The sequence below is a fragment of the Gorilla gorilla genome, chromosome 8 (assembly GCF_029281585.2).
Source record: "Gorilla gorilla gorilla isolate KB3781 chromosome 8, NHGRI_mGorGor1-v2.1_pri, whole genome shotgun sequence".
In the NCBI taxonomy this organism is placed as follows: Eukaryota; Metazoa; Chordata; class Mammalia; order Primates; family Hominidae; genus Gorilla; species Gorilla gorilla.
Genome location: NC_073232.2, coordinates 112,553,403 through 112,581,196, shown reverse-complemented (window position 1 = coordinate 112,581,196; position 27,794 = coordinate 112,553,403). Strand labels below are relative to the sequence as shown.

General features: G+C 43.4%; 1 protein-coding gene across 1 annotated transcript in view; it reads left to right on the top strand.

Moving 5' to 3' along the window:
* The window catches only part of PKD2L1 (polycystin 2 like 1, transient receptor potential cation channel), a 41,763-nt gene that overhangs the window by 6,198 nt on the left and 7,771 nt on the right, over positions 1 to 27,794 (top strand). Inside the window, 5 exon segments of the mRNA XM_004049946.5 lie at positions 24,100 to 24,227; positions 24,988 to 25,241; positions 26,187 to 26,411; positions 26,582 to 26,810; positions 27,495 to 27,665. Coding sequence (XP_004049994.3) covers positions 24,100 to 24,227; positions 24,988 to 25,241; positions 26,187 to 26,411; positions 26,582 to 26,810; positions 27,495 to 27,665 — 1,007 coding nt within the window.

Below are 27,794 nucleotides of genomic sequence, written 5' to 3'. Positions count from 1 at the left end.
CGGAGGTTGCAGTGAGCTGAGATCATGCCACTGCCCTCCAGACTGGGTGACAGAGAAAGACTCTGTCTCAATAAATAAATAAATAAATAAAGTTTATCTTAAAAAGTGTATTAAAAACAACTTTTCAGTGTTGCTTGTGGAAACTTGGAAAAAATAACTTTCATGATTGCAGTTAATAATAATGTATTATATCTTTCAAAATAGCTAAAAGAGATGATTTTAAATATTCTCAACACAAAGAAACATTTGAGATGATGGATATGTTAATTAGCCTGATTTGATCATTCCATGATGTATACATCTGAAGAAACATTACATTGCACCCCATAAAGATACAGAGTGAGCCGGGCGCGGTGGCTCATGCCTGTAATCCCAGAACTTCGGCAGACCGAGGCGGGTGGACCACCTGAGATCAGGAGTTCGAGACCAGCCTGGCCAACATGGCAAAACCCCTACTCTACTAAAAATACAAAAATTAGTTGCGTGTGGTGGCACGCTCCTGTAGTCCCAGCTACTCAGGAGGCTGAGGCAAGAGAATCGCTTGAACCTGGGAGGTGGAGGTTGCAGTGAGCCGAGATCTTGTCACTGTGCTCCAGCCTGGGCGACAGAGCGAGACTCCATCTCAAAAATAAAATAAAATAAAAGCAGTGATTATTTGTCAATTAAAAGTAAATCAATAAATAACATAAAATTACCTTTCAAAATTTTAGTTGGCTCCACATATAGGGATAGTATTATTTGAGTAGCATCCTGTAAGTGACATCAGACCTTTAAGTTAAAGTACTTTCCCTGGAAGCCCTGAGTTTATCACAACCACCACCACCACCACCATCATTATTAACAGCACAAACAACAAACCTTTACTGAATAATTTTTCAATGCATCTAGCACTATATTATGTACTTTATCTCACTGACTACTTCCAATGACTCTATGAAATTGGTTCTGCCTATCACTCCCATTTTACAAATCAGAAAGATTTAGAAAAGTCAAACAGCTTGCTCAAGGCCACTCATGCAAGCAAGTGAAGAAAGAAGAATCCAACTCAGCAACTGGTTGCCTGACTTGAATTCCGAGGCTTTTAACCACTGGAGTCTACTATGGCCTCTCTATCTGGAAATGTATTGCTCATAAATTTACTAATACCCATCAACATCTTAGCAAGGACCACTCCGTGCCCTACCCTAATAGAAGCAGAGTACTGAGAAATTCTACTAGCTAACTACTATTCTTTCTTTTTATTGGTGTATTTAAAAGATGATATAAAAACATTAAAGAATATTTTAAAATATAGTTGGCTACCACTACATTAAAGAATTTTTCGTTTTTCTTATTACCGGTGTTTATGCATACATTCCTACCTAGTTGTATTATATTGTATACTTTCATCATTTATAACATTTCATCATGTTTCTAAGTAGTTTTTTTTTTTTTTTTTTTTTGAGACAGAGTCTGTTTCTTTCACCCAGGCTGGAGTGCAGTGTCCTGCCTCAGCCTCCCGTGTACCTGGGATTACAGGCACCCACCACCATGCCCGGCTAATTTTTGTATTTTTAGTAGAGACGGGGTTTCGCCGTGTTGCCCAGGCTGGTCTGGAACTCCTGACCTCAAGTGATCGGCCCACCTCGGCCTCCCAAAATGTTGGGATTACAAGCATGAGCCACCGTAGTTTTTGTTTTTGTTTTTGTTGTTGTTTTGAGACAGGGCCTCGCTCTGTTGCTCAGGTTGTTATGCAGTGGTGTAACCTCAGCTCACTCCAGCCTCAAACTCTCAGGTGAGCCTTCCACCTCAGCCCTAAAAGTAACTGGGTCTACAGGCATGCACCACCACACCTGGTTAATTTTTGTATTTTTCATAGAGACGGGGCTTCCCCATGTTGCCCAGTCTGGTCTCGAACTCCTGGGCTCAAGCCTTCCAAAGTGCTAGGATTACAGGCGTGAGCCACTGTGCCTGGCCTCTCAGTAGTTTTCATATTTCTTTCTTTCCTTCCTTCCTTCCTTCCTTCCTTCCTTCCTTCCTTCCTTCCTTCCCTCCCTCCCTCCCTCCCTGTCTGCCTGCTTTCTTTCTTCCTTCCTTCCTTCCTTCCTTCCTTCCTTCCTTCCTTTCTTTTTCTTTCTTTCTTTCTTTCTCTTTCTTTCTTTCCTTCCTTCCTTCCTTCCTTCCTTCCTTCCTTCCTTCCTTCTTTCTTTCTTTCTTTCTTTCTTTCTTTCTTTCTTTCTTTCCTTCCTTCCTTCTTTCTTTCTTTCTTTCTTTCTGTTCTCACTCTGTTGCCCAGGCTGGAGTGCAGTGGCGCGATTTCAGCTCACTACAGCTCAACCTCCTAGGCTCAAGCAATCCTCCCACTTCAACCTCTCAAGTAGCTGGGGCTACAGGGACACACCACCACACCCTGCTAATGTTAAATTTTTTGTAGAGATGGGGTGTTGCTATATTTTCTTTTCTTTTCTTTTCTTTTTTTTTTTCTTTGAGACAGAGTCTCACTCTGTCACCCAGGCTGGTGTGCAGTGGCGCGATCTTGGCTCACTGCAACTTCTGCCTCCTGGATTCAAGCAATTCTCCTGCCTCAGCCTCCCAAGTAGCTGGGATTACAGGCATGTGCCACCACGCCTGGCTAATTTTTTTGTATTTTTAGTAGAGATGAGGTTTCACCATATTGGCCAGGCTGGTCTCAAACTCCTGACATTGTGATCCACCCACCTCGACCTCCCAAAGTGCTGGGATTACAGGCGTGAGCCACTGTGCCTGTGTCGGGTGTTGCTATATTTTCTAGGCTGATCTTCAACTCCTGAGCTCAAGTCATCCCTCTGCCTCAGTTTCCCAAAGTGCTGGAATTACAGGCGTGAGCCACCATGCCCAGCCAGTTTTTATATTTTTATTTTAAGGACTACAGTCACACTGCAATTAACTAAAACATTTCTCTGGTTGTTTCAGTATTTGCTTATCATGGTAAATGTATCTATAGCTGCAGCTTTTTTTTCCCACTTCTTTAAATTATTTCCTTGGGAATTGATAAGGAGAGAGATTACCACGAGGGCAAAAGATAGAAATATCTCCTTAGTATTTGCTATGTGTTGTCATTTTGCCTCTGTAAGGGATTATACAAACTTATTATGCCACTAGTGCTATAAGATCACATCAATTTTGTCACAACCTCATCAAAATTGGATGTTCTCATTTATAATTTTTATTATTAAATAGGTATAAGATGGTACAACTCACATTAATTTACTTGCCTTTTATTACCAATGAGGTTGGACACTTTTCTCATGCTTTAATTTATAATGTGTATCTATTTTTGTGTAAATTGCATGAGAGATGTTTTCAGGGGGACAAAGGAGGAAAGGGAAAGTGGGGAACTTGGACCATTAGACCCTAGGTGAGGAATCAACCACCAGCGACCTCACTTCCAAGATCTGGGCTCTTGGGAGTGGAAAGAATAGCCAACAAAGTTAGCCATCACCTGCACAGCAATTTGGCAGGGGACAAGCCCTAGTAGACTATCATGGTCAACCATACTGACCATGTTTCTTCTCCCTTATGCTTTATTCTAGGAACTGGTGGACCTATAATCCAAGACTATTTGGAATCTCATCTGGCTAAAATAGAGCTATCTTTTTCATGCAGGCAATATGGGTGACCCATCAATTGTCTGATAATAATAATGTAAATTGTGCAATCCTTTAAACCTTACACAGAGATTTCACATGTATCATCTCATGTGATCCTGATGACAATCCTGTAATGGCTCAATATTTTTCTTTCTTTCCACAGGTTAGGGAAATGTTATTATTGTCATTATGAATAGTTCAGGAATGATTAGTCACTCAGAGCTCTTTATGAGGGATGGAGTCAGTCCTGTCCCAGCTATTCCTCAGCAGAGAAAGTGCTGGAGAATTATCTTCCTGGCTCTCCCTTCCCACTGGGCCCACACCATCATCATGATATTTATGAAAGGGCTTCCAGCCCTTTGTCTTCTTGGAGGGATTGCTGTAGCCTTTTGTTGATGGAGGAAACATTGAAGGTCTTTGTGTAGAAATAATGGCTGTTTGTTTTAGGAGACATTATTGTTATCTCAAAGGTGCACCTGGGACTAGCCCTGTATAGGAGAGGCTCTAAGCCAGGAAATGGCTGGGTCTGGTCACTATGGAGCTGGGGAGGAGGGCAGAGACCCTCAACCTTTAATGCCTAATGGCTACATGCCAATTAATATCAATTGGATGCTCTTAATCCATCACTAGTTGTAAAGAAATGCATGCCTCTCTTTACTCTGCTTTCTTTTAGTGGATTTCAAGGTTCTATCCATAGATTGGTGGAATTGCACTAATAGGAGAGGTTGAAGTGAGCTTGTCAAGAAAGCTTGACAGTATTTCTAGAATCAACAAAGAAAGGAGCAGAAATATATTGGAGGTTCAGAAAGCGTCTGTGGCTGAGTTCCTGTGTGGCTGTAATGATGTCAGAAGATGCTTTGTCATATAGAACCACGATTTTAGTGAAGGCACAGTTGTATAATGGAAAGAGCGTGTGACCTGGAATAAGGTGGTCTGATCCAAATGATGGTGCCACCAGTTATTAGCCACGCATCTTTGGCAAATAGGTCAAGATACTTAAATCATTCTAAACCTTGATTCCTCAAGTGAGAATAACATCTGCTTTTGTGAGGTTGATGGAAAACAAATTAGGTATTTAGTAGTACAGTGCTTGGAATATAATAGGCTTTCAATAAATATTAGTTGCCATTCCCTGTCAAGATATAAATTAGGAAAATATTGAAATACATCTCAGCCAAGCTCAGTGGCTCACGCCTGTAATCCCAAAACTTTGGGAGGCTGAGGCAGGTGGATCACCTGAGGTCGGGAATTCAAGACCAGCCTGGGCAACATGGTGAAACCCCATCTCTACTAAAAATACAAGAATCAGATGGGCACAGTGGTGTGTGCCTGTAATCCCAGCTACTCAGGAAGCTGAGGCAGGAGAATCACTTGAACCCCAGAGGTGGAGGTTGCAGTGAGCCGAGATCACGCCACTGTACTCAGCCTGGGCGACAGAGTGAGAGTCCATCTAAAAAAAAAAAAGATAGAGAGAGAGAAAAAAAAAAGAAAAACAGGCTGGATGCGGTGGCTCACGCCTGTAATCCCAGCACTTTGGGAGGCCAAGGCGGGTGGATCACGAGGTTAGTAGATCGAGACCATCCTGGCTAACACGGTGAAACCCCATGTCTACTAAAAATACAAAAAAATTAGCTGGGTGTGGTGGCAGATGCCTGTAGTCCCAGCTACTCGGGAGGCTGAGGCAGGAGAATGGTATGAACCTAGGAGGTGGAGCATGCAGTGAGCCGATATCACGCCACTGCACTCCTACCTGGGTGACAGAGCAAGATTCTGCCTAAAAAAAAAAAAAGAAAGAAAAGAAAAACATCTCAATACTCTGGATTGTTGTAGATGAGGCCAGGCTGGAGTACTGCTGATGTAAGTGGCTAGCAAAAGAGCATATAACTCGTATTACAAGGCGAGAGTTTGAGCACTAGCTCTGCCTCTTGCCCTGAGCAAATCATGTACACTCTGAACTTCATGATTCATAGGAAGTTTTGTTCATGGGTAAGATGGAATCAGCAGATATGTCTGATAGGCAACTGGGAGACATTACATAGGAAAACTCTTTGAAAACTATGAAATAAGGTACACAGGTAGGGGATTATAAGGACATTGACAATTATGTTATTGGGTGGTGGCAGCAGGATTGCTGAGATTTTAAGTTCAGACAGAACCTCCAGACTGGGCAGAGGTTCTACTCACAAAAATAAGGAATGAGGGCAATCTTTTCTTCTCTCTTTTTTTTTTTGTTTGAGACAGAGTCTTGCTCTATTGCCCAGGCTGGAGTGCAGTGGTGCAATCTTGGCTCACTGCAACCTCCGCCTCCCAGGTTCAAGTGATTCTCCTGCCTCAGCCTCCGAAGTAGCTGGGATTACAGGTACGCACCACCACACCCAGCTAATTTTTGTTTTTTTTAGTAGAGATGGGATTTCGCCATGTTGGCCAGGCTGGTCTGGAACTGATCTCAGGTGATCCACCCACCTCAGCCTCCCAAAGTGCTGGGATTACAGGTGTGAGGCACCAGGCCCGGCCAGAGCAATCTTTTTCAAAGGTGTCCTCTGAGGACCCCTAGGGCTTCCTGAGACCTTTTCAGGTTGTGAGGTTCTCTCTTACCCCGAAACATATTTGCTTAAGGTCATATTTTCTTCATATACTTCAACCAAAATAACATGTTGCAACAGATTATGCAGAAGCAGATACGAGAATACAGCTGTCTTCTATTAAGCCAGACATTAGGAGACTTGCGAACATGGAAAACAATTCCATTAAAATTTTTCTGTTTGTTTGTTTTGAGACAGGGTCTCACCCTGTCACTGAGGCTGAGTACAGTGCTGTGATCAGGGCTCACTGTACCCTTGACCTCTTGGGCTCAAGCAATCCTCCCACCTCAGCCTCCCAAGTAGCTGGGACTACAGGCATGTAGCACCACACTCGCTTAATGTTTGTTTTTTTGTAAAGACAGGGTCTCGTTATGTTGCCCAGGCTGGTCTTGAACTCCTGAATGTAAGTGATCCTCCTGTCTTGGCCTCCCAAAGTGCTGGGATTATAGGCATGAGCCACCGTGCTCGGCCAAATTTTTGGGGGGTTTGTTTGAAAAAATATAGTATTTTTTAAAAAATAAAAAGTGTTATTTGTGTTTACATGTATAGGGATTGTTATCATTATTTTCAAATGAATGAGTTAATACATATTTACATTTTTCCTGAGTTTTAATTTATTTTATTTTATTTTTATTTTTTGATATGGAATCTTAGCTCTGTCACCCAGGCTGGAGTGCAGTGGGGCGATCTTGGCTCACTGCAGCCACTGCCTCCAAGGCTCAAGGGATCCTCCCACCTCAGCCTCCCAAGTAGTTGGGACTACAGGCAGGTGCCACCACACCCAGCTAATTTTTTGTATTTTTGGTAGAGATGGGGTTTTACCATGTTACCCAGGCTGGACTCGAACTCCTGAGCTCAAGCTATGCACCTGCCTTGACTTCCCAAAGTGCTGGGATTACAGGCATGAATCACTGTGTCTGGCCAGTTTTAACTTTTAATAAGGTAATGATTCATAGATATAACCCAAATAAATGAAAACTGTTTGTAGTCCTCAAAATATTGAAGTTGCAAAGGGGTTCTGAGAACAAAATGTGTGTAAACCACTGGCTCAGAGACTGAGTCTAAGCTGGTCGAATTAGATTATTTCATAGCATGGAGGAAAAGAACAGATGAGACAAAGAGAGCTTATTAGCAAAATGCTGAAACTAAGTTTGAGATCCTGGATAGTCACACATTCATTCATTCAAACATTTATGAAGTCTTACTATGTGCCAGGCCCTAGGCCAAGTGCTGAGGGTTTTGAAATACCTGAGACAAGGCTGGGCAAGATGGCTCACACCTGTGGCTCAGAATTTTGGGAGGCCGAGGCAGGCAGATCACCTAAGGTCAGGAGTTTGAGACCAGCTTGACCAACATGGAGAAACCCCATCTCTACTAAAAATACAAAATTAGCCAGGCGTGGTGGCGCATGCCCGTAATCCTAGCTACTCCAGAGGCTGAGGCAGGAGAATTGCTTGAACCTGGGAGGCAGAGTTTGCAATGAGCTGAGATCGTGCCATTGCACACTAGCCTGGGCAACAAAAGCAAGAATCCATCTCAAAAAAAAAAAAAGAAATACCCGAGACACATCTTCTGCCTTCAAGGGGTAAGGAAGGCTGACATGTAAACAAACAGTGACATAGAATGTGATGAGTGCTACAGTGGAGGGTGCACTGGGACCATGGTAAGAAGTGGGAGACAAAGTGGTCAGGGAGAGCTGGGAAATCTTGAAGGTCCCAGAGACAGGTACCATTCATGTCTGGGGAAGCCCAAAGTCATCGCCATTTGCTTGCCTGCTTATTTTAACAGTGTTAAAACTGTTTTTAACTGTTTTTAAGTCATTGCCAGGGAGGCCCAAAGTCATTGCCATTTGCTTGCTTGCTTGTTAGTTTTAATAGTGCTGGCTGTCAGCCTGGAGGAGGCAGGGGATGGAGGAGGTAGCGCCAGCCAACTAAGGCCTCAGGTTATGAATATGCAAGAGTTTTGCCATAGTCAGAGTCTCAAAGGGCAAGTAAGAGGAAAAAGGTGTAAACCAGCATTTCTTCTCATTCCATTACAACATAATTCTACCCCCTTTCCCCTACAAAGAAAATCAGACTGGTAATATATTTATTAAATTTTTACCTGATACATAGTCCTTGTTTTTTAAAAGTCAAACAACATAGAGAATGTAAAAATCCCTCTTCATTCTCAGCAAACTAACACAGGAACAGAAAACCAAACATCGCATCTTCTCACTCATAAGTGGAAGTTGAACAATGAGAACACATGGACACAGGGAGGGGAACAACACACACCCAGGCCTGTCACGGGGTAGGGGGCAAGGGGAGGGAGAGGATTAGGACAAATATCTAATGCATGCAGGTCTTAAAACCTAGATGACGAGTCGATAGGTGCAGCAAACCACCATGGCACATGTATACCTATGTAACAAACCTGCACGTTCTGCACATGTACCCCAGAACTTAAAGTAAAATAAAATAAAACAAAATAAAAAATCCCTCCCAGTAATCACTGTTCCTAGTTTGGTATATAATCATTTCAACTGTTTTCTCTTTCCTTCCTTCTCTTCCCTTCCCTTCCTTTCCCTTCCCTTCCCTTCCCTCTTTCTTTCTTTCTTTCTTTCTTTCTTCTTTCTTTCTTTCTTTCTTTCTTTTTCTGCCTTAGCCTCTGGAGTAGCTGAGACTACAGGCTCACACCAACACGCCTGGCTAATTTTTGTATTTTTAGTAGAGATGGGGTTTCACCATGTTGGCCAGGCCGGTCTTGAACTCCTGACCTTGGGTGATCCCCACCCACCTCAGCCTCCCAAAGTGCTGGGATTACAGGCGAGCCAGCGCACCCGGCCCATTTCAATTGTTTTCTAGACATATATAAATATACATGAATTTTAGATAAAGAAGCTTCTGTTGGTTTACACTAGAAGGATGTGTAAAGTCAACAGCAATGCCGTCTGTGAGGTGGAACGTCCGCTGATTGTGATAAACGTAGTATAGGAGGCTCCCCTAAAGTGCTGATGGCTAATGGCAATAAAGTCAGTGAAGGAGGATCTCTGGATGCACTTCGTGAAAGATAAATCACACTGCAGAGAAGCCCAGGATCAGAAACAGTGCTTCTTGCTGGATACTTCTCGGTCCTGGACTGGCTCTCCCCGTGCCTGCTTCCTTCTCTCTCTTCTCTCTCCCCAGGCACTGGTCCGTTTTGCTTTCTTCTCGCCTACCTCTGCCCACAGCTTTTGACTCCTCTTCTTTTCTCCCTGGTCCTTTGTCTCACAGGCTTTTCCATGTCTTCCTGTTCTGGATACAAGCCTATGGCTTCTTGAGATTTTTTTTTAAAGGGCTCTCCCTGCTGGGAACTCCAGGGAATCATATTTTCCACTTTTGGTTCTTGAACCCCAGGAAAAGTTTGATAAAGGTGTTTCAGGAATTTCATACCCTTCCAAGTGGTGATAACATCGTTTCTGTTTAAATTATTTGCAGGCAAGTCATGGTGGTTCACGCCTGTAATCCCAGCAGTCTGTGGGAGGATTGCTTGTGTCCAGGAGTTTAAGACCAGCCTGGGCAACATAGCAAAGCCCCATCTCTATTCCTAAAATGAAAAAATTACCTACAAATAAATTGTTTATAAATCAAGCAACTATTAATTACTTAAATATGATTTCCCTTTATATGGAACCATTTGAGAGCCTCCTGTTGTGTACTGAGAGAGAAAGCCCTTGGTAAAGAAGGTGATGTATCTCTCTGGGGTGACCAAATCTGTCTGCGTAAAGTCTTCTTGGATGGCCTTTATTTTGCAACACTTCATGAAACAATGATGAATTATTGATTGGTTATTGAACCAATGCCAATAATCGATTCTCTCTGGAGTTAAAGGGTCTATTGAGGGTAGATAGATATAACTCAAATAAATGAAAACTGTTTGCACTCCTCAAAATGTTGAGGGTAGACCCAGTAACTCCAGAGAGAATCGATTATTGGCATTGGATGAACATATGGTTCGGTCATGGTGTTGATTATCCTGTAATCCTCACAGAATCTTATTGATCCAGGTAGCTTATACTGCACAATTACAGGTAAAAGCCAGGACTTCTGTATAGTAAAATCACTAATTACCAACTCTATTAACTTAGTTACCGCTCCCTTATCATTTGTTAAGACAGTGCATGAAACTGGCAATCCAATTGGGGTGACCTCTTGTATATGTAATCACTAGGTTTTTCCTGCCTGGTTTCCTGTCTTTTGTGGGTCCATATGTTCAAAGACTCCAGCTTGGGCACCTTTTAACAAGGGCTACTCTTCTCAGGCTTCCTTGGTTTCTAGCACTAAATACATTTTTTTGGTTCAGCTAGATTTAGGCAGCAAAAAGCCTCCGGGTCTCAGCACTAGTATACTCTTTGTAGCTTTAGTTTTTCCAAAATGACCAGTCTCTGGGAGATTTTGAGCAAAATAGCTCAAAGAAGGACAGTAAGAGCAAGTGCAACTCTTCCTCTGTAACCTTCTACAGGAGCGTGTGGAATCACCGCTGCCTCATCAGCCAGAAAAATCCCTGTACAAAGACAGGACTTTCACGTTTTACTACAGTTGGTGTCTTCAGCTCTTTTGAAACAGTGTGCCCTCCTTCGCAGAGACCATAGCTACAGAAATGTTACCTTATCTCTTATGACATTAACTGAAGTTCATGCTATGTCTCGAGGTTTCTGGGCCACACAGAAGCAATGCTATTTAGGGGGCCGTCTTTTTCCAGGATGACTCTAGAGAAGAAGACTCTTCACCTTCCTCAGGACTGTTGACTTCCTGGTTTGATTGCTGTCTTCGTAAACCCTTTATGCAATTCTGAAACCACATGAGAATTTACAAGCCATCATCTAAAGCCATACTGAATCCGTAAGAATCAATTGCTTTGCTCTCCCTGGATTCTGCATTCAGAATGGAATAGAACAGGGAAGTTCCAGCAGCCTCCTTGTTTGATTGCCTTATGCCCTGTCCTCTACTCCTATCTCCAGTCTTCTAGGTATCTGATTTCAGTATTCCATCTGCTGAGAGACTCTATTATATTGATTCAGCATGGACAAGTATCTATAGGTCTATTCTTCCAGCTGGGCTAAGATCTCAGAGCTACTAGAAACTTCAGGGGGATCACTAACAGGATCTTGGATTCATTTCTGTTTTTCCAGAATAATCATCCTCAGTCTGATTGTTTTTCCTTCAACAGCAACTCATAAAAGCTTTTGGCTCTGAATCTAATTTCCCAAGAAGAAACTGGCCATGTGTCATAGGTTCTCTAGAACAAGAATCTTCTGAACCTAAGCCCTAAAAAGCTTAATAATGCTCATAGACTTCATTACTGAAGCAGATGTGAGTGAATCTAGTTCTCTCAGTTGTAGTCTCTGTAGACACACTGATATGAAATGCACGGTTTCAACAACCTTCAGTGTATACCCTGAGGATCTAACCCTTCCCTCGTTTCCAGGTTCCTACTTTCCTCCACCTACTGTCTGTCTTAAGACACATGAACTATTTGGAATCCAACTTGGAATGACCCAATAACATTCACCAGAATATGTGGTGGGATAGCAGCAAAGATAACGGAAGGAGGAATTGCCCAAGAGGAGTGACTGTCAGGGGAAGGAATGGGGGTGGAAGACATCCCCAGATTTCTAGAGAAGCATCCTTAATGCTTCTCTTCAGAGCTATCCAGGTTAGGAAGGAGCAGTTGACTTCTGAGTGTCAAAAAAAGTGTATATATAATAGTTCCTTTATGTGTTCGACTAGTATAGACACGTAAAGGAATTATGTACACTTACTGGCAGACGCACCCCAGCCCTCCGATATTCTTTGTCAACAAGTTGAGGGAAGGGATCCCATTCCTTCCCAGGGAGAGTGTTGTTGGAAAGGACAACTGTGTTCCATCACATATCACATATTAGGGGCAGGGAAGAAGCTCAGTAGCATACGATGGCCTATATGGCAATCACCTGGGAAAGGAGATGTACAAAGTTTCCGACTGAAGTCAGCACTGGTGACTTCTTACTGCTCTGAGCTGGGCAGGTCTTCCAGCAGTTCAAAAGAAAGCACAAGAATATTCAGTCTCTACTGTAAACATAGGAGTGGATAAAATTTGGTTATTACCCAAGCTCATGACGTTAATGATTAATAATAATTATTAGTCATACTTCTTCAGTAACAATACATTTATGCCCCACCTATGTCTAAAAGGGATCAGAGCTCATGTTAAAAAGTGCAGATACAGTAAAATATAGCCTGTTAGAACTACAATTAAAAACGACCTAGCAAAACAAGTGGGAAAAGGTTAGAAGAGGAAAAAAACGTGTACCAGAACACTCAAGATTAAACAAGAGTACTGCAAATGATAACAAAGCCTGAGGTTCCTAGTGGCCAAAGCGAAGAAGAAAACTCAAATAGGTTTCATAGTTCTCATTGCTGAGCAAGAAAAAAGCACACCAGTTAATAAGGAGGTGCGAACTCTGGGAACAATTGGCCTTGTTGGTTTTTATACAAGGAGCATGGAATATCATAAAGGATAAAAGCAATGTTAAAAATTGGAGCTTCTGGCCGGGCACGGTGGCTCATGCCTGTAATTCTAGCACTTTGGGAGGCCAAGGAGGGCAGATTACCTGAGCTCAGGAGTTCGAGACCAGCCTGGGCAACGTGAAACCTGGGCAACATGAAACGTGAAACCCTGTCTCTACTAAAAATATAAAAAATTAGTTGGGAGGAATGGCCCATGCCTGTAGTCCCAGCTCCTTGGGAGGCTGAGGCAGGAGAATTGCTTGAACCTGAGAGGTGGAGGCTGTAGTGAGCCGAGATTGCGCCACTGCACTCCAGCCTGGGCGACAGAGTGAGATTCTGTCTCCAAAAAAATAAAAAATAAAAATTGGAGCTACTTTTCATTTGACTCTTTTTTATATCTGCCTTCCTTAAAATTCATATTAAATACTCATTTTATAAGGGCAATTTTAGGAATGAGAAGTGTGTGTGTGTGCATGTGTGCCTGCACACACATGAATAAATGTATGTGTGTGTATATAATATACATTTTTTATGGTATTTTAGAGATGTTGCTTTACCCAGAAATAAACCTTGAAGAGCCTGAGGACTTAATGATAGGCATGTTTTTAGTATATCATCATCAGTTGACTTGCTCAGCAAGCCCCTTTTAATATTGGATAAGAATGTATTTTAATTAATGTAGGTTTTGGCATCCATTGCCCTCTTTTTGCTTTTTGTTTGTTTGTTTGTTTGTTGTTTGAGACAGAGTCTTGTTCTGTCACCCAGACTGGAGTGTGGTGGCGCGCACACAGCTCATTGCAGCCTCAGCCTCCTGGGCTCAAGCACCCTCCTGCCTCAGCCTCCCCGAGTAGCTGGGGCTACAGATGTGTGCCACCACATCCAGCTAATTTTTTCTCTTTTTGTAGAAATGGGGTCTCACCCTGTTGCCTAGGGTGGTCTTGAACTCCTGTACTCAAGCAATCCTCCCGCCTTGGCCTCCCAAATTTCTGAGATTACAGGTGTGAGCCACTGCGCTAGGCTCGCTGCCCTCTTTTCTAGCTCTCTTTTCCTCAGAAATGGTGCAACCTTTTTGGAAATGCTATGGTTGCCATATAAGTAAGGACTATGTTACAATCAAGGACAACCCAATGAAAACTGGCTTCAACCATAATGGGATTTATTGTCTGGGTAATGGGATTTATTGCAGGGTTCAGGGCTGATCAAGCTAGTGCCTTAATGACATTGTTAAGGATCTGTCTGTTTCTATTACTCAGTTTTGCCAGGGGCACAATCAGTTTCATCCTAAGGCTGACTCTTCTGGGGCTTTCTCATTCACATCTAGTAGAAAAGAGAAGATCACCAAAGGTTCCAGAAATCTCTCTTTATGACTCCTTGACCTGAAATGGGTTACAAGGTCATCCCTGAACCTGTAAATTGTGCTAAGGGAGGAGTCTCTGCAGATTTGCTCTGGCCTGAACTGCTTGTCCAAGTCCTATAGCCAGGGTTGGATTTAGCTTCTGCCAACATATGTGAGATGATCCGGAGAGGTGTGATACCTCATATAAAATCATGGTATTAGCCAAGAGAGGAGGGAACAGATCTTAATGAAGCAATAGCAAAGTCAGTACAGCATCCAGCACCTGGAAACTTCAGCCTATAACTTGGAAACATACAGACAAAAAATTTTTTTAATGATTTTACAATTTTTATATTGTTTTACTATTATTATAGTATAAGAATATCGATGAGAATGAAAAGAAAGAAAATCCAGCTATTAAACCACTGGTTTTTAAAAAGTCAGTTTTTCCTTCAAGTTTTTACACTTAGTGTTTTTAAAATAATTTTCATTTTATGGATACAGTCATTGTGTGGATACAGTTTTGCATTGTTTTTGCTACTATTTCGATGACTGTATCATATTCCATTAAGTGACTCAGTGATCTCATAATTTACTTAATAATTGTCTCTGTAAGATTTTTAGGTTGTTTGCATTTTTTTTGACGTTATAAATAACCCAGGTATCATTTTTGCGCATGTGACTTTTTCCTTCCTTGGGACTTATCTGTGTCAGTATATGGTTCCTGATACAGATTTAGATACTGTTATTCATTTTACACCAGAATGGAGCTTCTTTCAAGACGGTAATCTTTTGAGTTTAACAAGTGCTTTTGCAATTCACCTTCAGACTCAGATATTAAACTCTCAAAACAGAGTTTGCTTATAAGGACATCTTATAGACTTGCACAATCCTAACTATTTGGAAGGAATTTTGAAAGGAGAGTCAGAATCCTTAATCAGAAGGATTTAGGGTGTTTGGGTGATAGCATGATATATTAGTGTAGTGTAGAATAGTGGTTAAATCACGGCTTTTGGAGTAAGGCAGACTTGAGTTTGAATCCAAGTTATAATACTTGCTTGCTATATTATCTTTTGAAAAGTTATTTAACACCATTCTGGGGCCTGGCGCAGTGGCTCATGCCTGTAATCCCAGCACTTTGGGAGGCCAAGGCGGGTGGATCACCTGAGGTCAGGAGTTCGAGACTAGCCTGGTCAACACGGTGAAGCCCCATCTCTATTAAAAATACAAAAATTAGCCAGGTGTAGTGGTGCATGCCTGTAATCCTAGCTACTTGGGAGGCTGAAGCAGGAGAATTGCTTGAACCCAGGAGGCAGAGGTTGCAGTGAGCCGAGATGGTGTCATTGCACTCCAGCCAGGGCAACAAGAGAGAGACTCCATCTCAAGAAAAAAAAAAAAGCAACATTCTAAATCTGAGTTATCTGTATAAAATGGAGATGGTAATTCCTATTTTATTGGTATTTTTCAGGATCTTGGGAGAAAATGTATATAAAGCCTGGTGAATAATGTATCAATAACGGTGGTGGTTGTTATTATTGAGCAATTGTGAATTTGATCTGAGGACAAGATTAAGAAGCATGATATAGTGTGTGCAGAAGAATTTAATTTCTGTCCAAGAAAAAAAAAATCAGATACTCTCTACATTTGACATGAAACCATCACCTAGTCTCTGAAACCCCTTCGCACATTCTCATGTAGTTATCATCCAGTCTCCAAAGATTTCCTGGAATGAGCCCATTTCTGCCTTAAAATGGTAGTGACGTACTGGCATTTGACATACTGAGTCAAATCCTGACTCATTCCCCCCTCTGGTCTAGTGTCACCTTATGAAATACAAAGGGCAATTCCACTCTTTCACTGTATCTTACAGAAAGGAGCTGGGAAGGCCAGCCCTAGAACCCCCTCCATGTGAGCCTCAGATGATCTTCAGCTGACAATCCTTTGCTGACACTCCCAGTGGTGAAAAGGATGTTTGTGAAGTGGCCCATTTCATAATTGAAAGTACTAGTGGTGAAGAAGGACTGCCTTTTATGTAGCTAAAGTTTCTCCCCTATAACTTTTTATTTTTATTTTTTGAGGCAGTGTCTCACTCTGTTGCCCAGGCTGGAATGCAGTGTCACGATCACTGCTTACTGCAACCTCAACCTCCAGGGCTCAAGCGATCCTCCCACCTTAGCCTCCCAAGTAGCTGGGATCACAGGTGCCCACCACCAAGCCTGGCTAATTTTAAAAATATTTTGTAGAGACAACGTCTCCCAGTTTTGCCCATGCTGCTCTATGAATTCCCGGGCTCAAGTGATCCTCAAGCCTTGGCCTCCTAAAGTATTGGGATGACCCACTGGACCTGGCCACCCTCTGTAACATGTATCTCTTGGGATAATTCTGGGAGTGATACACAATCGGTCTACTATGGAGGCAGACAGATTTGCATTTTAATCCTGGCTCCATTAGTTGTTTTCCTTGGGCAAGTTACTTAAACTCTCCCAAACTGGAAAGCATGGATAATATTGGCACCCACCACATAAGGCTATAGCAGGATTAAATGAAACAAGCATGTCAAGCACTTAACACAGGACATGTAATAGGTGTTTTGAGGCAACAGGTGTCTAGTCTTGTCCTTTCTTTCTCCTGATTTGGAGAAGGGTGATGATGAAATGGATATGTTGAGCTTCTGTCAGATTCGGACATCTTTGAACCAGGCGTTCCAGTTAAACAGGCTGGTTCTTGACTGTAGAGTCAAACTACGATACTTATTACCTGAAGAGAATAGAAACTAATGGGGATGTAGGGGGAGGGAAACACCAGGAAAGATCATCAAGTTTTTTGTTTTTGTTTTTTCTTTCTTTCTTTCTCTCTCTTTCTTTCTTTCTTTTTTTTTTCTGACAGGGTCTCACTCTCTTGCCCAGGCTGGAGGGCAGTGGCACGATCATGACTCACTGCAGCCTTGATCTCCTAAGGCTCGGGTGATCTTCCTGCCTCAGTCCCCCGAGTAGCTGGGACTACAGGTGTGTGCCAACACACCCAATTTTTGTATTTTCAGCAGAGAAAGTTTCGCCATGTTGCCCGGGCTGGTGTCAAACTCCTGTCTCAAGTAGTCCACTCGCCTTGGCCTCTCAAAGTGCTGGGATTACAGGTGTGAGCCATTGCGCCCGACCCATTAAGTTGTTTTCAGTTTTCTTCTGCAATAATGCACCCGAGGGATGTGATCCCCTTACATAACTACCAGTGGTTCACGTGGACAGTGAACTCAGTGATTTTCCCCTGGAGTGGGAAGCAGGTGTCCTAAGTGTTCTGTGTAGTTTGTAAATCATCTTGCGATCCCTGGGAAGTTCTGAGAGCCCTCTGGAAGCTTTTTTCTCTTTTCTACTCTCTATTTTGGAATCACCAAAATAGATACTGGGAAACTCACTGCCTTCTTGATATTTCTATTGAAGACAAGTAGGACTGATTGCGTGTCTGATTGCAACAGGTCAAGGCAGCAGTTCTCAAAATGTGGTCCCATGACCATGAGTATCACTTTGGAACTTATTAGAAATGCAAATTGTTGAGCCCCACCTAAACCTATAGCAATCCATGTTTTTTAGGGGTTGGTTTGTTTTTGTTTTTGTTTTTTGAGATGATCTTGGCTCACTGCAGCCTTGACCTCTCATCTCTCACCGAGTAGCTGGGACCCCAGGTGCACACCACCATGCCCGGCTAATTTATGTATTTTTTTTTGTAGAAACAGGATCTTGTCATGTTGCCCAGGCTGATATTGAACTCCTGGACTCAAGTGATCCACCCGCATCAGCCTCTCAAAGTGCTGGGATTATAAGAGTGAGCCCTGTACTTGGCCAGCAATTTGTGTTTTAAAAAGCCTTCCAGGTGATTCTGATGCATGCTAAAGTTTGCTTATCATTGGTGGGTTAAGAAAAGGGGAGAAAGACACATGAGCCAAATCATCACCCCATGAACAACCCTGGGCTTCCTCTGCCCTGTTTTTAGATTCAGATTCCTGCAGCCTCCATGCCTGATGCCCATCTGTTGCTCTCGATGGATGACTTATTAGAGAGACCTTGTTCTGCCAGCACCATTTCTACCTTCACGCTGTGTAGGGAGGGGTTCCTGGTAAACTGTGCTTGCTTGCTAGGTCAATCAAGGACTGGCTTTATTTCTCTTACCCAAGACTTGAATGAATGTATTATTCTCTTTGGACTAAGGAATATTGCAGCCTCTTTCCAACACTTACTAAATATAAGTTGTCCTTGACTATTTTGATGACATTGCTGTGATGGGTCAAACATGGATTAATGATGCTTTACTCAGTTTGAAATTGATTCACTTGGCCGGGTGTGGTGGTGCACGCCTGTAATCCCAGCACTTTGGGAGGCCAAGGCAAGTGGATCATTTGAGGTCAGGAGTTCGAGACCAGCCTCGTCAACATGGTGAAACCCCTGTCTCTACTGAAAATACAAAAAATTAGCCAGGTATGGTGCCGGGTGCCCATAATCCCAGCTACTCAGGAGCCTGAGGCAGGAGAATAGCTTGAACCCGGGAGGCAGAGGTTGCAGTGAGCTGAGATCATGCCACTGCACTCCAGCCTGGGTGACAGTGCGAGACTCCATCTCAAAAAAAAAAAAGACAAGAAAAGAAAATGATTCACTTATTTCATTTCTACCCTTTATTATAGTATTATAGTTATTTTTAATTTGTCCACTGTTGGTTCAACCAACAAACACTTATTGGGAAGCCACTCAACTACTTATTGAGTTGCCTAAAAGGTATTATATTCCCAGTTTTACAGATGAGAAAGCTGAGACTCAGAGCCTAAGTCTATACTGTAAGTGGCAGAGCTGGGATTTGAACCTAGATCTGTCTGGCTGCAGTGCTCATGCTCATTCTGCTACATCAAGTTCATTCTGGGACACGTCTTCCTCAATAGAACTTTTTAAGGATAGAAACCATGACACTGCTGGTCATGGTGGCTCACGCCTATGATTCCAACACTTTGGGAGGCTAACAGCGGAGGTCAGCTTGAGTTCAGGAGTTCAGGACCAGCCTGGGCAACATAGTGAGACCTTGTCTCTACACAAAATTTAAAAAGGGGTGGCATGCACTTGTGGTCTCAGCTACTCAGGAGGCTGAGATGGGAGGATCACTTGACCCCAGGAGGTTGAGGCTGTAGTGAGCTATGATAGTGCCACCCCACTCCAGCCTGGGCAACACAGCAAGACCCTGTATCAAAAAAAGGAAAAGAAAAGATAAAGATAAAAGAAACCGTGACACCTGGCAAGGTATTTTATACATTGTAGAATTTGAATAATGAATGAATATAAAATGTGTTTTTATAATAATTCAGGTTGATAGGCTGATAATATGGGCTACTAACTATGAACATCGGAGGTATTAGAAATACTCGGTTTGGGTTTCATAAAATGGTGGGGAAGTACCCCTCATCTCATGGGATGGAGTACAAAATTCACAGATGTAAGAATTAATGAGGGAGAAAGAGTGTTTGTATGGGGAGAGAGTGTTGAATAGGTACTAAACCAAATTTAGATTATAATTTAGAAAATTTTTAAGGTTGCTTCTTGCTCTTTTCTGTACCTACGCACTTCAATTTAAAAAGTTACAAACAGCGAATACTGAATTTCTGCCTGTCAATAGGCATTTTACCAGGTCAAGCCATTTTTCTCAGAAGATGTGTAATATTTACTGCCTTGTATAATGATCAGAGATATTATGCATCCATAAATAGTTGACGGGCCATTCAGGGCAATGTTAATTCTCTGAATTGGAAAAGAGGAAAAGCTGTAGCAATGAGTACCACCTAGTGGCTACTCAGAAGATGTGACAATTTAGCCACCCTACTTCATTAGGAAAGGTTCAGCTTGCTATCAGTTGTAACTGTGATGAGCTTTCCGCATACAGAAGTTTGATTTCCAGCGGCACCCCATTTTCACATCCAGAAAAATTGAGTCCAAATAACTAATGAAAAGTAATCACAGATTTGAGTTAGAAGTAAAGCCATATCTTGGACTTAACAGTGTGGAATGAGGAAATGTGAATAATAATGTTTCCTTCTTTGCCGTTTTTTTCCCCCTGAAAAAGTATAATGTTAGTGCCCAATCCGTGATCATTGCCCTTCCAGATGAGGAAGTGGGAGAAGATATGGCCCAAGATCTGAAAAGGAAAATTCTTAAAGGGAATTGCTCATAAGAGGCTGACAAATTCTACTTTTAAAATGTTTGATGTGGGCCGGGCGTGGTGGCTCACGCCTGTAATCCCAGCACTTTGGGAGGCCAAGGCGGGCGGATCACCTGAGGTCGGGGGTTCGAGACCAATATGGAGAAACCCCGTCTCTACTAAAAATATAAAATTAGCCGGGCGTCGTGCTGCATGCCTGTAATCCCAGCTACTCGGGAGGCTGAGGCAGGAGAATTGCTTGAACCCAGGAGGTGGAGGTTGCAGTGAGCCGAGATAGTGCCATTGCACTGCAGCCTGGACAACAAGAGTGAAACTCCGTCTCAAAGAAAAAAAAAAAAGTTTGATGTAATTATGGACTTACAGAAAATTTGCAAGAAAAAGAAAGAATTCTTGATACACTGCGTATATTTCACTCACTTTTCCCATATATGAACATGTTACCATGCTTGCTTCTCCTTTCTCATTCTCTCTTTAGCCATCCTCCACACACGTGCGTGTGCACACACACAAACACACACGCACACACAAGTTTGAGAGTAAATTATAGACATAATGCCCTTTTGTTCCTAAATACTTCAATACGTATTTTCTAAAAAACAAGGATATTCTCTTATCAAAGTCAAAAATTTATCAGCAATCCAGTACTATCATCTAATGAACAGACCATATTACAGTTTCACCAGTTATACCACTAACAGCCTTTATAGCAAAAGGAAAAAAATTATGGTCCAGGATTAGCTTTCAATTTTTTTCTTTTTTTGCTTTAGAACATTTATATCAAGTCAAATTTCTTTAGTCTCATTTAACCTGGAACAATGTTTTTTTTTTTTTTTTTTGGGACAGAGTCTCACTTTGTCACCCAGTGGTATGATCTTGGCTCATTGCAACCTCTGCCTCCTGGGCTTAAGTGATCCTCCTGCCTCAGCCTCCCAAGCAGCTGGGACTACAGGCATGCAACACCATGCCCGGGTAACTTTTGTAATTTTTTTTTTTGTAGAGAGGGGGTTTGGCTATATTGCCCAGGCTAGTCTCGAACTCCTGAGCTCAAGTGATCCACCCACCTCCACCACCCACAGTGCTAGGATTACAGGTGTGAGTTACTGCACCTGGCCAAACCTGGAACAATTCTTTAGTTTTTCTTTGCCTTTTATTTCCTGGCCAAAAAAACCTGAGCAACAAAATAAATAATAAATTATAACCCATAGGGAAAAAAAGCTGCCAAGAATCCATAGGTTCTAATTGATATATGTGTGTGTGTGTGTGTGTGTGTGTGTGTGTGTGTGTGTATGCATGAATACATGAATTAGGAATAAGGGAAAGCTCTTCTGAAGAGAATGTCAACTAATAAATGGAGAAGGAATTGTGGAATTTAAAAAAATCGCCATTTGAGGCTGGTGCAGTGGCTCATGCCTATAATCCCAGCACTTTGGGAGGCCAAAGTGGGCGGATCACATGAGGTCAGGAGTTGAAGACCAGCCTGACCAACATGGAGAAACCCCATCTCTACTAAAAATACAAAATTTGCTGAGCGTGGTGGCATATGCCTGTAATCCCAGCTACTTGGGAGGCTGAGGCAGGAGAATCACTTGAATCCAGGAGGCGGAGTGTTGCAGGAAGTCAGGGACCCCGAACGGAGGGACCTGCTGAAGCCGTGACAGAAGAACATAAATTGTGAAGATTTCATGGACATTTATCTCTTCCCCAATCAATACCCTTATAATTTCCTATGCCTGTCTTTACTTTAATCTCTTAATCCCGTCATCTTTGTAAACTGAGGATGTATGTTGCCTCAGGACCCTGTGATGATTGTGTTAACTGCACAAATTGTTCATAAAGCATGTGTGTTTGAACAATATGAAATCTAGGCACCTTGAGAACAGGATAAGAGTGATTTTCACGGAACAAGGGAGATAACCTTAAAGTCTGGCTGCCTGTGGGCCGGGCAGGACAGACCCATATTTCTCTTATTACTGAAAACGGGTAAGATAAATATCACTGAATTCTTTCCCTAGTAAGGAATATTAATAATTAACAGCCCCAGGAAAAGAATACATTCCCGGGGGGGGCCTCTAAAATGGCCGCTCTGGGGGTGTCTGCCTTATGCAGCTGCAGATAACAGATGAAACATGCCCTGGCCACCTGCAGTGCCCCCAGGCTTCCTAGGATTAGGAAATTCCAGGCTGGCAAATTCTAGTCCGACTGGTTCTCTGCTCTTGAACCCTGTTAAGATATTTATCAATGACAATGCATGCACAGCAGGACATGGAAGTTCATTAGTGATTCTAGTTTCGCCCTGACCTTGTGATCTTGCCTTGACCTTCTGCCTTGTGATCTTTTGTCGCCCTTGAAGCATGTGATCTCTGTGACCCACACCCTATTCGTACACTCCCTCCCCTTTGAAAATTGCTAATAAAAACTTGCTGGTTTTACGGCTCAGGGGGCATCATGGAACCTGCCGACATGTGACGTCTCCGCCGGACACCCAACTTTAAAACTTCTCTCTTTTGTACTCTTTCCCTTTATTTCTCAGACCAGCCGACACTTAGGGAAATAGAAAAGAACCTACGCTGAATTATCGGGGGCAGGTTCCCCCGATAGCGGAGTTTGTGGTGAGCCAAGATCGTGCCATTGCACTCCAGCCTGGGCAACAAGAGTGAAAAAAAAATCACCATTTGACAATGTTAGTAATAATCAGGCAAAAAATCATCAAGGGATGCTAAAAGTAGCATTCATTCATGCTATGTGAAAGTGAATGATTGATGAGTAACAGAATATTTACACAGTTTGAAAGGGTCTCCCCACAAAAACACGTATTAATTACAAAAAGAAAAACAGTAATTTTACATTGAAGAAACTGGCAGACACCACCTTAACAAAAGATCAAAGTTAATCTCACTAGTAATGAGATGAACAGGCAATGTGTAGTTCCTGATATCATGCACTGAGAAAGACACAGTATCACTTCTATGGTATCCCTCCCAAAAATGCATAACCTGAATTTAAAAATAAGAAAACATTAGACTAACTTAAATTGAAGGACAATCTATTAAATAAATGACTTATACTTTTAGAATCCTGCTTTGTAAACAAAACTTAGAGCTCCCTACAGCCCGACCGGCACATGGGACTGGATGGATGTCTTAGGGTGCATGAGGGAGATCAAGTTCTTCAGGGTAAAGGCCAGGTCTTTTTTTTTTTTTTAATTTAACTTGCACACAATGTGTGCACAGGGAGAATCACAGGGTGATTGCTCCTAGGTCTTTTTTGATCTGGGAACACTGAGTCGCTCTCTCAGGAGATGACTGTGCCCACCTGATCATACTAGTCATGCCAGGGACAGAGGTGCTGTGCCTACCTGCCACTCCCATGGCTACAGCCACTGACACCAGGGGCCATGAGACCACATCTCTATTGTAAGGTGTTTGGCCAAGGCCTTGAACTCTAGAGGGAGTACTCTAGACTTTGGGGGCACTTTCCAAAAGGCATCACTACCTTTTGGAAGCAGACAAAAGGAATCACTACACAGTGCAGAAGGCAGAAATATCTTCGCTCTGGGGAGTAAGAACTGGGAAGTTAAGCTGGTTCAGGAAAAGAAAAGTGTATTTTCATAATAACAATGTAAGACAACTACTGAGTGGAGTTCAGTCTTTCTGAGGTGGGTTGGAAGAAGAGGAGGAGACATTGTAGCTACAACCCTTCCCTAATGCATTTCCTGGCTTCCTCATGCCACCATTAGGCTCCTAACCAAGTCTAGGGGATGGGTCCAGATGGGGTATGGGCTTCCATCTTGGAAGCATCTCTGGCTCCAGGGCAATAGGCTTTCCTGTCTCCTCTGGGGGAACAGTGAGAAGGACATAGCCTCTTGGGTTGTTTTCTAGTGACCTATGGAATGACAAGCTCCAGTGCTTATTACTACACCAAAGTGATGTCTGAGCTCTTCTTACATACTCCATCAGACACTGGAGTCTCCTTTCAGGCCATCAGCAGCATGGCGGACTTCTGGGATGTGAGTATAAGATCTTTTCTACCCCTCCCCTCTCTTTCTCAATGGCCTGAGGCCACAGGTCAGACAATGGATCAGACCTTATGCTGGGAAATCATATCAGTCAGGGATCAGACTGAGTCAAAGGGCCAGGATGAATTAATGGGTTAGTCTAGAGTTCAGGTGGAGGTGGGTAAGGGATTAATACAGCAATCAGGGAATTAAACCAGGAGTTAGATTAGTATCGGGAGTCAGAGGTAAGGCTGAATTTCAAAACGAATTTTAAGTAAAGAGTAGGGCCACTTCAGGTCAGACTCTGGTCAAGGTTCATTGGTCAATGGAGGAGTTTTAAAAAGCAGGCCGGGGACGGTGGCTCACACTTGTAATCCCAGCACTTTAGGAGGCTGAGGCAGGCAAATCACCTGAGGTCAGTTGTTCACGACCAGCCTGGACAACATGGTGAAACCCTGTCTCTACTAAAAATACAAAAATTAGCTGGGCATAGTGATGCATGCCTGAAATCCCAGCTCCTCGGGAGGCTGAGGCAGGAGAATTGCTTGAACCTGGGAGGCAGAGGTTGCGGTGAGCCGAGATTGTGTCACTGCACTCCAGCCTGGGTGACAAAGCGAGACTCTGTCCCTTAAAATAATAATAATAATAACAATAATTTTTTAAAAAGCAGACTGGAGACAAGCTGCGGAGTCAGAGGATGAGGGCAAAGGTCATCCTAAACGTAGGGGGTCAGGAGGAGGCTGGGTAAGGTTCAAGCCAGCTTGTGGTTCAGTTTGCCCAGGGCCCACTACTGGACAGTTTGTATTGGACCAAATGGTACAACAACCAGAGCCTGGGCCATGGCTCCCACTCCTTCATCTACTATGAGAACATGCTGCTGGGGGTTCCGAGGCTGCGGCAGCTAAAGGTCCGCAATGACTCCTGTGTGGTGCATGAAGACTTCCGGGAGGACATTCTGAGCTGCTATGATGTCTACTCTCCAGACAAAGAAGAACAACTCCCCTTTGGGCCCTTCAATGGCACAGCGTGAGTGAGCCTGTCCTACCAATATCACAGGGCTTGCCCCTCTAAACCTGACACCATCCCAAGGTCTGGGAACCACTTCCACTGAGGCTTAAAGAGCCTCAGAGCTCTTTAAGAGACTTCGGGGGGCATCTCCCTGAATCCCAGCTGTGACTGTTTGGGGACCTTGGTCTGTGTCACTCAGGAATAGAGGAGGTAAGTTAGCAAACACAGCCATAGCCTCCAGACTTGTTCCCACACACAGGTTGCAATCACACTTGTCCTACCTTGCATGTAGTCCTTCCAGGGAAAGCTTCCTTTCTTGCCTAGAAGTTGGTTAGGGGTATACAAAATGGGTGAAATTGAAGACCCCAACCCTTGAGATTGATATATGGAGCAGCAAGGGGTCAAGGATGGATGACAAATTAGGGAGGAAGGGGGAAAGGGTGGACAGGACAGAAGAGGGAGGAAATAAGCACCCAGGGTAGAAAGTTTAGTGGATAGAATGGAGAAACATGGGGTGAAGGAGCCTGATGTGCAATCACAGAGCTGGAGGATCTTTTCCTCCTGGTCCAGGTGCTTCCCTTAGGGGGACTATTCAAGGTGGGCCAAAAGTGGGGCTTGGCTTTGTCATCCAAATCTTTGAGTGACGTAGTGAAAAATCAGATTTACATTTGAGTTTCAGTTCTGTCATTTATAGCTGGATTATCTCAGTAACCTCTTTCATAGTTTCCTTTTCTGCAAAATGTGGATAATATTCACTCTCCCTTCTCAAATGGTTGTTAGTATCAAACAGAATAATAAATGATACATTATATATGTATATATCACATATCTCATACACACACACACACACACACACACACACACACAATATGTAAACCTGTAAAGCCCAGACAATGATAAAGCATTGTCATTGCCTTGGGAGATGAACTTTTGGGCTGGCTCAGCCGGCGTTTTCTGTGGCAGGTGGACATACCACTCGCAGGATGAGTTGGGGGGCTCCTCCCACTGGGGCAGGCTCACAAGCTACAGCGGAGGTGGCTACTACCTGGACCTTCCAGGATCCCGACAGGGTAGTGCAGAGGCTCTCCGGGACCTTCAGGAGGGGCTGTGGCTGGACAGGGGCACTCGAGTGGTGTTCATCGACTTCTCAGTCTACAATGCCAATATCAATCTTTTCTGTGTCCTGAGGTGAGCCCCCTTTCCCTACTTTATCACCCTGTCCATGGCTCCTGGTTCCCGTCTCTTGTGCATGAGACCCTTCCCTAAACTCGTACCCTGTGGTGGGGGTGGAGAGGAGAGGAAGTGGGAGGAGCCGTCCCAGCCAAGGCTCCACTGGACATCTCCCCCTCCCCCTATAGGCTGGTGGTGGAGTTTCCAGCTACAGGAGGTGCCATCCCATCCTGGCAAATCCGCACAGTCAAGCTGATCCGCTATGTCAGCAACTGGGACTTCTTTATCGTTGGCTGTGAGGTCATCTTCTGTGTCTTCATCTTCTACTATGTGGTGGAAGAGATCCTGGAGCTCCATATTCACCGGCTTCGCTACCTCAGCAGCATCTGGAACATACTGGACATGGTGGTCATCTTGGTGAGGGACAGATATCTAGGACTTGGGACATTCTGGGGTGAGGAGGGAGTTCCACCCTAATAGGGGCTCCAGGTTCTTCCTTTTGGAGCCCTAAGCCCTCCTTCTGACTTTTGGTCAAATCATCGTTTAACAGCTCCCTAAGTGAGAGGGACATGTTCCCCTCTCTCAGCCCTTGGGAAACCCTGTCTCTCACATCTCCTCTCCTCCTCACCTGTCATCTGAGCCCTGCTTTTTTTTTTAATGTACTATATTCTGCTCCTCTCTTGTCTTTTGTCTTTATGACCTGTTCTGTGGAAACCCATGCCTTTTGTCTTCTATTCAAATATTCTGCCCCTTCATCTTCATCTCCCTCCTATTAACAAGACACATTCAATTCCTGACCAAAGCTTGGAAGTGGTGGGAGCGGAAGGAAATGACTGGTTCCAGTTCCCTACAGCCCTTTACAATCTATACATTAATATTTACCACTGTCCCCAATGCCTTCTCTTGGGCTTTGGAACACTTAAGATGCTCCCCAGTCATCCTACCCAGTTCCATTTGAAACTGAGATAGTGAGCAAGTCAGCAAGGAAGGCTTTTTTCCCACCTGTCTTACCTACCCTGACTCTCCCTTGGGGCCTCATCTTGGAACTTCCCTTGAGATCCCCTTGCCTTCTCTGACACCCCCATTACCCCTGTGTGACAGCTCTCCATTGTGGCTGTGGGCTTCCACATATTCCGAACCCTTGAGGTGAATCGGCTCATGGGGAAGCTCCTGCAGCAGCCAAACACGTATGCAGACTTCGAGTTCCTCGCCTTCTGGCAGACACAGTACAACAACATGAATGCTGTCAACCTCTTCTTCGCCTGGATCAAGGTACCTGGGATTCCCACACCCAGCTTTGCTTCAAGGCGCACTCATTCTCCCTTCTTTTTTTTTCTTTTCTTTTTTTTTTTTTTTTGAGATGGAGTCTCGCTCTTGCCCAGGCTGGAGTGAAGTGGGGGC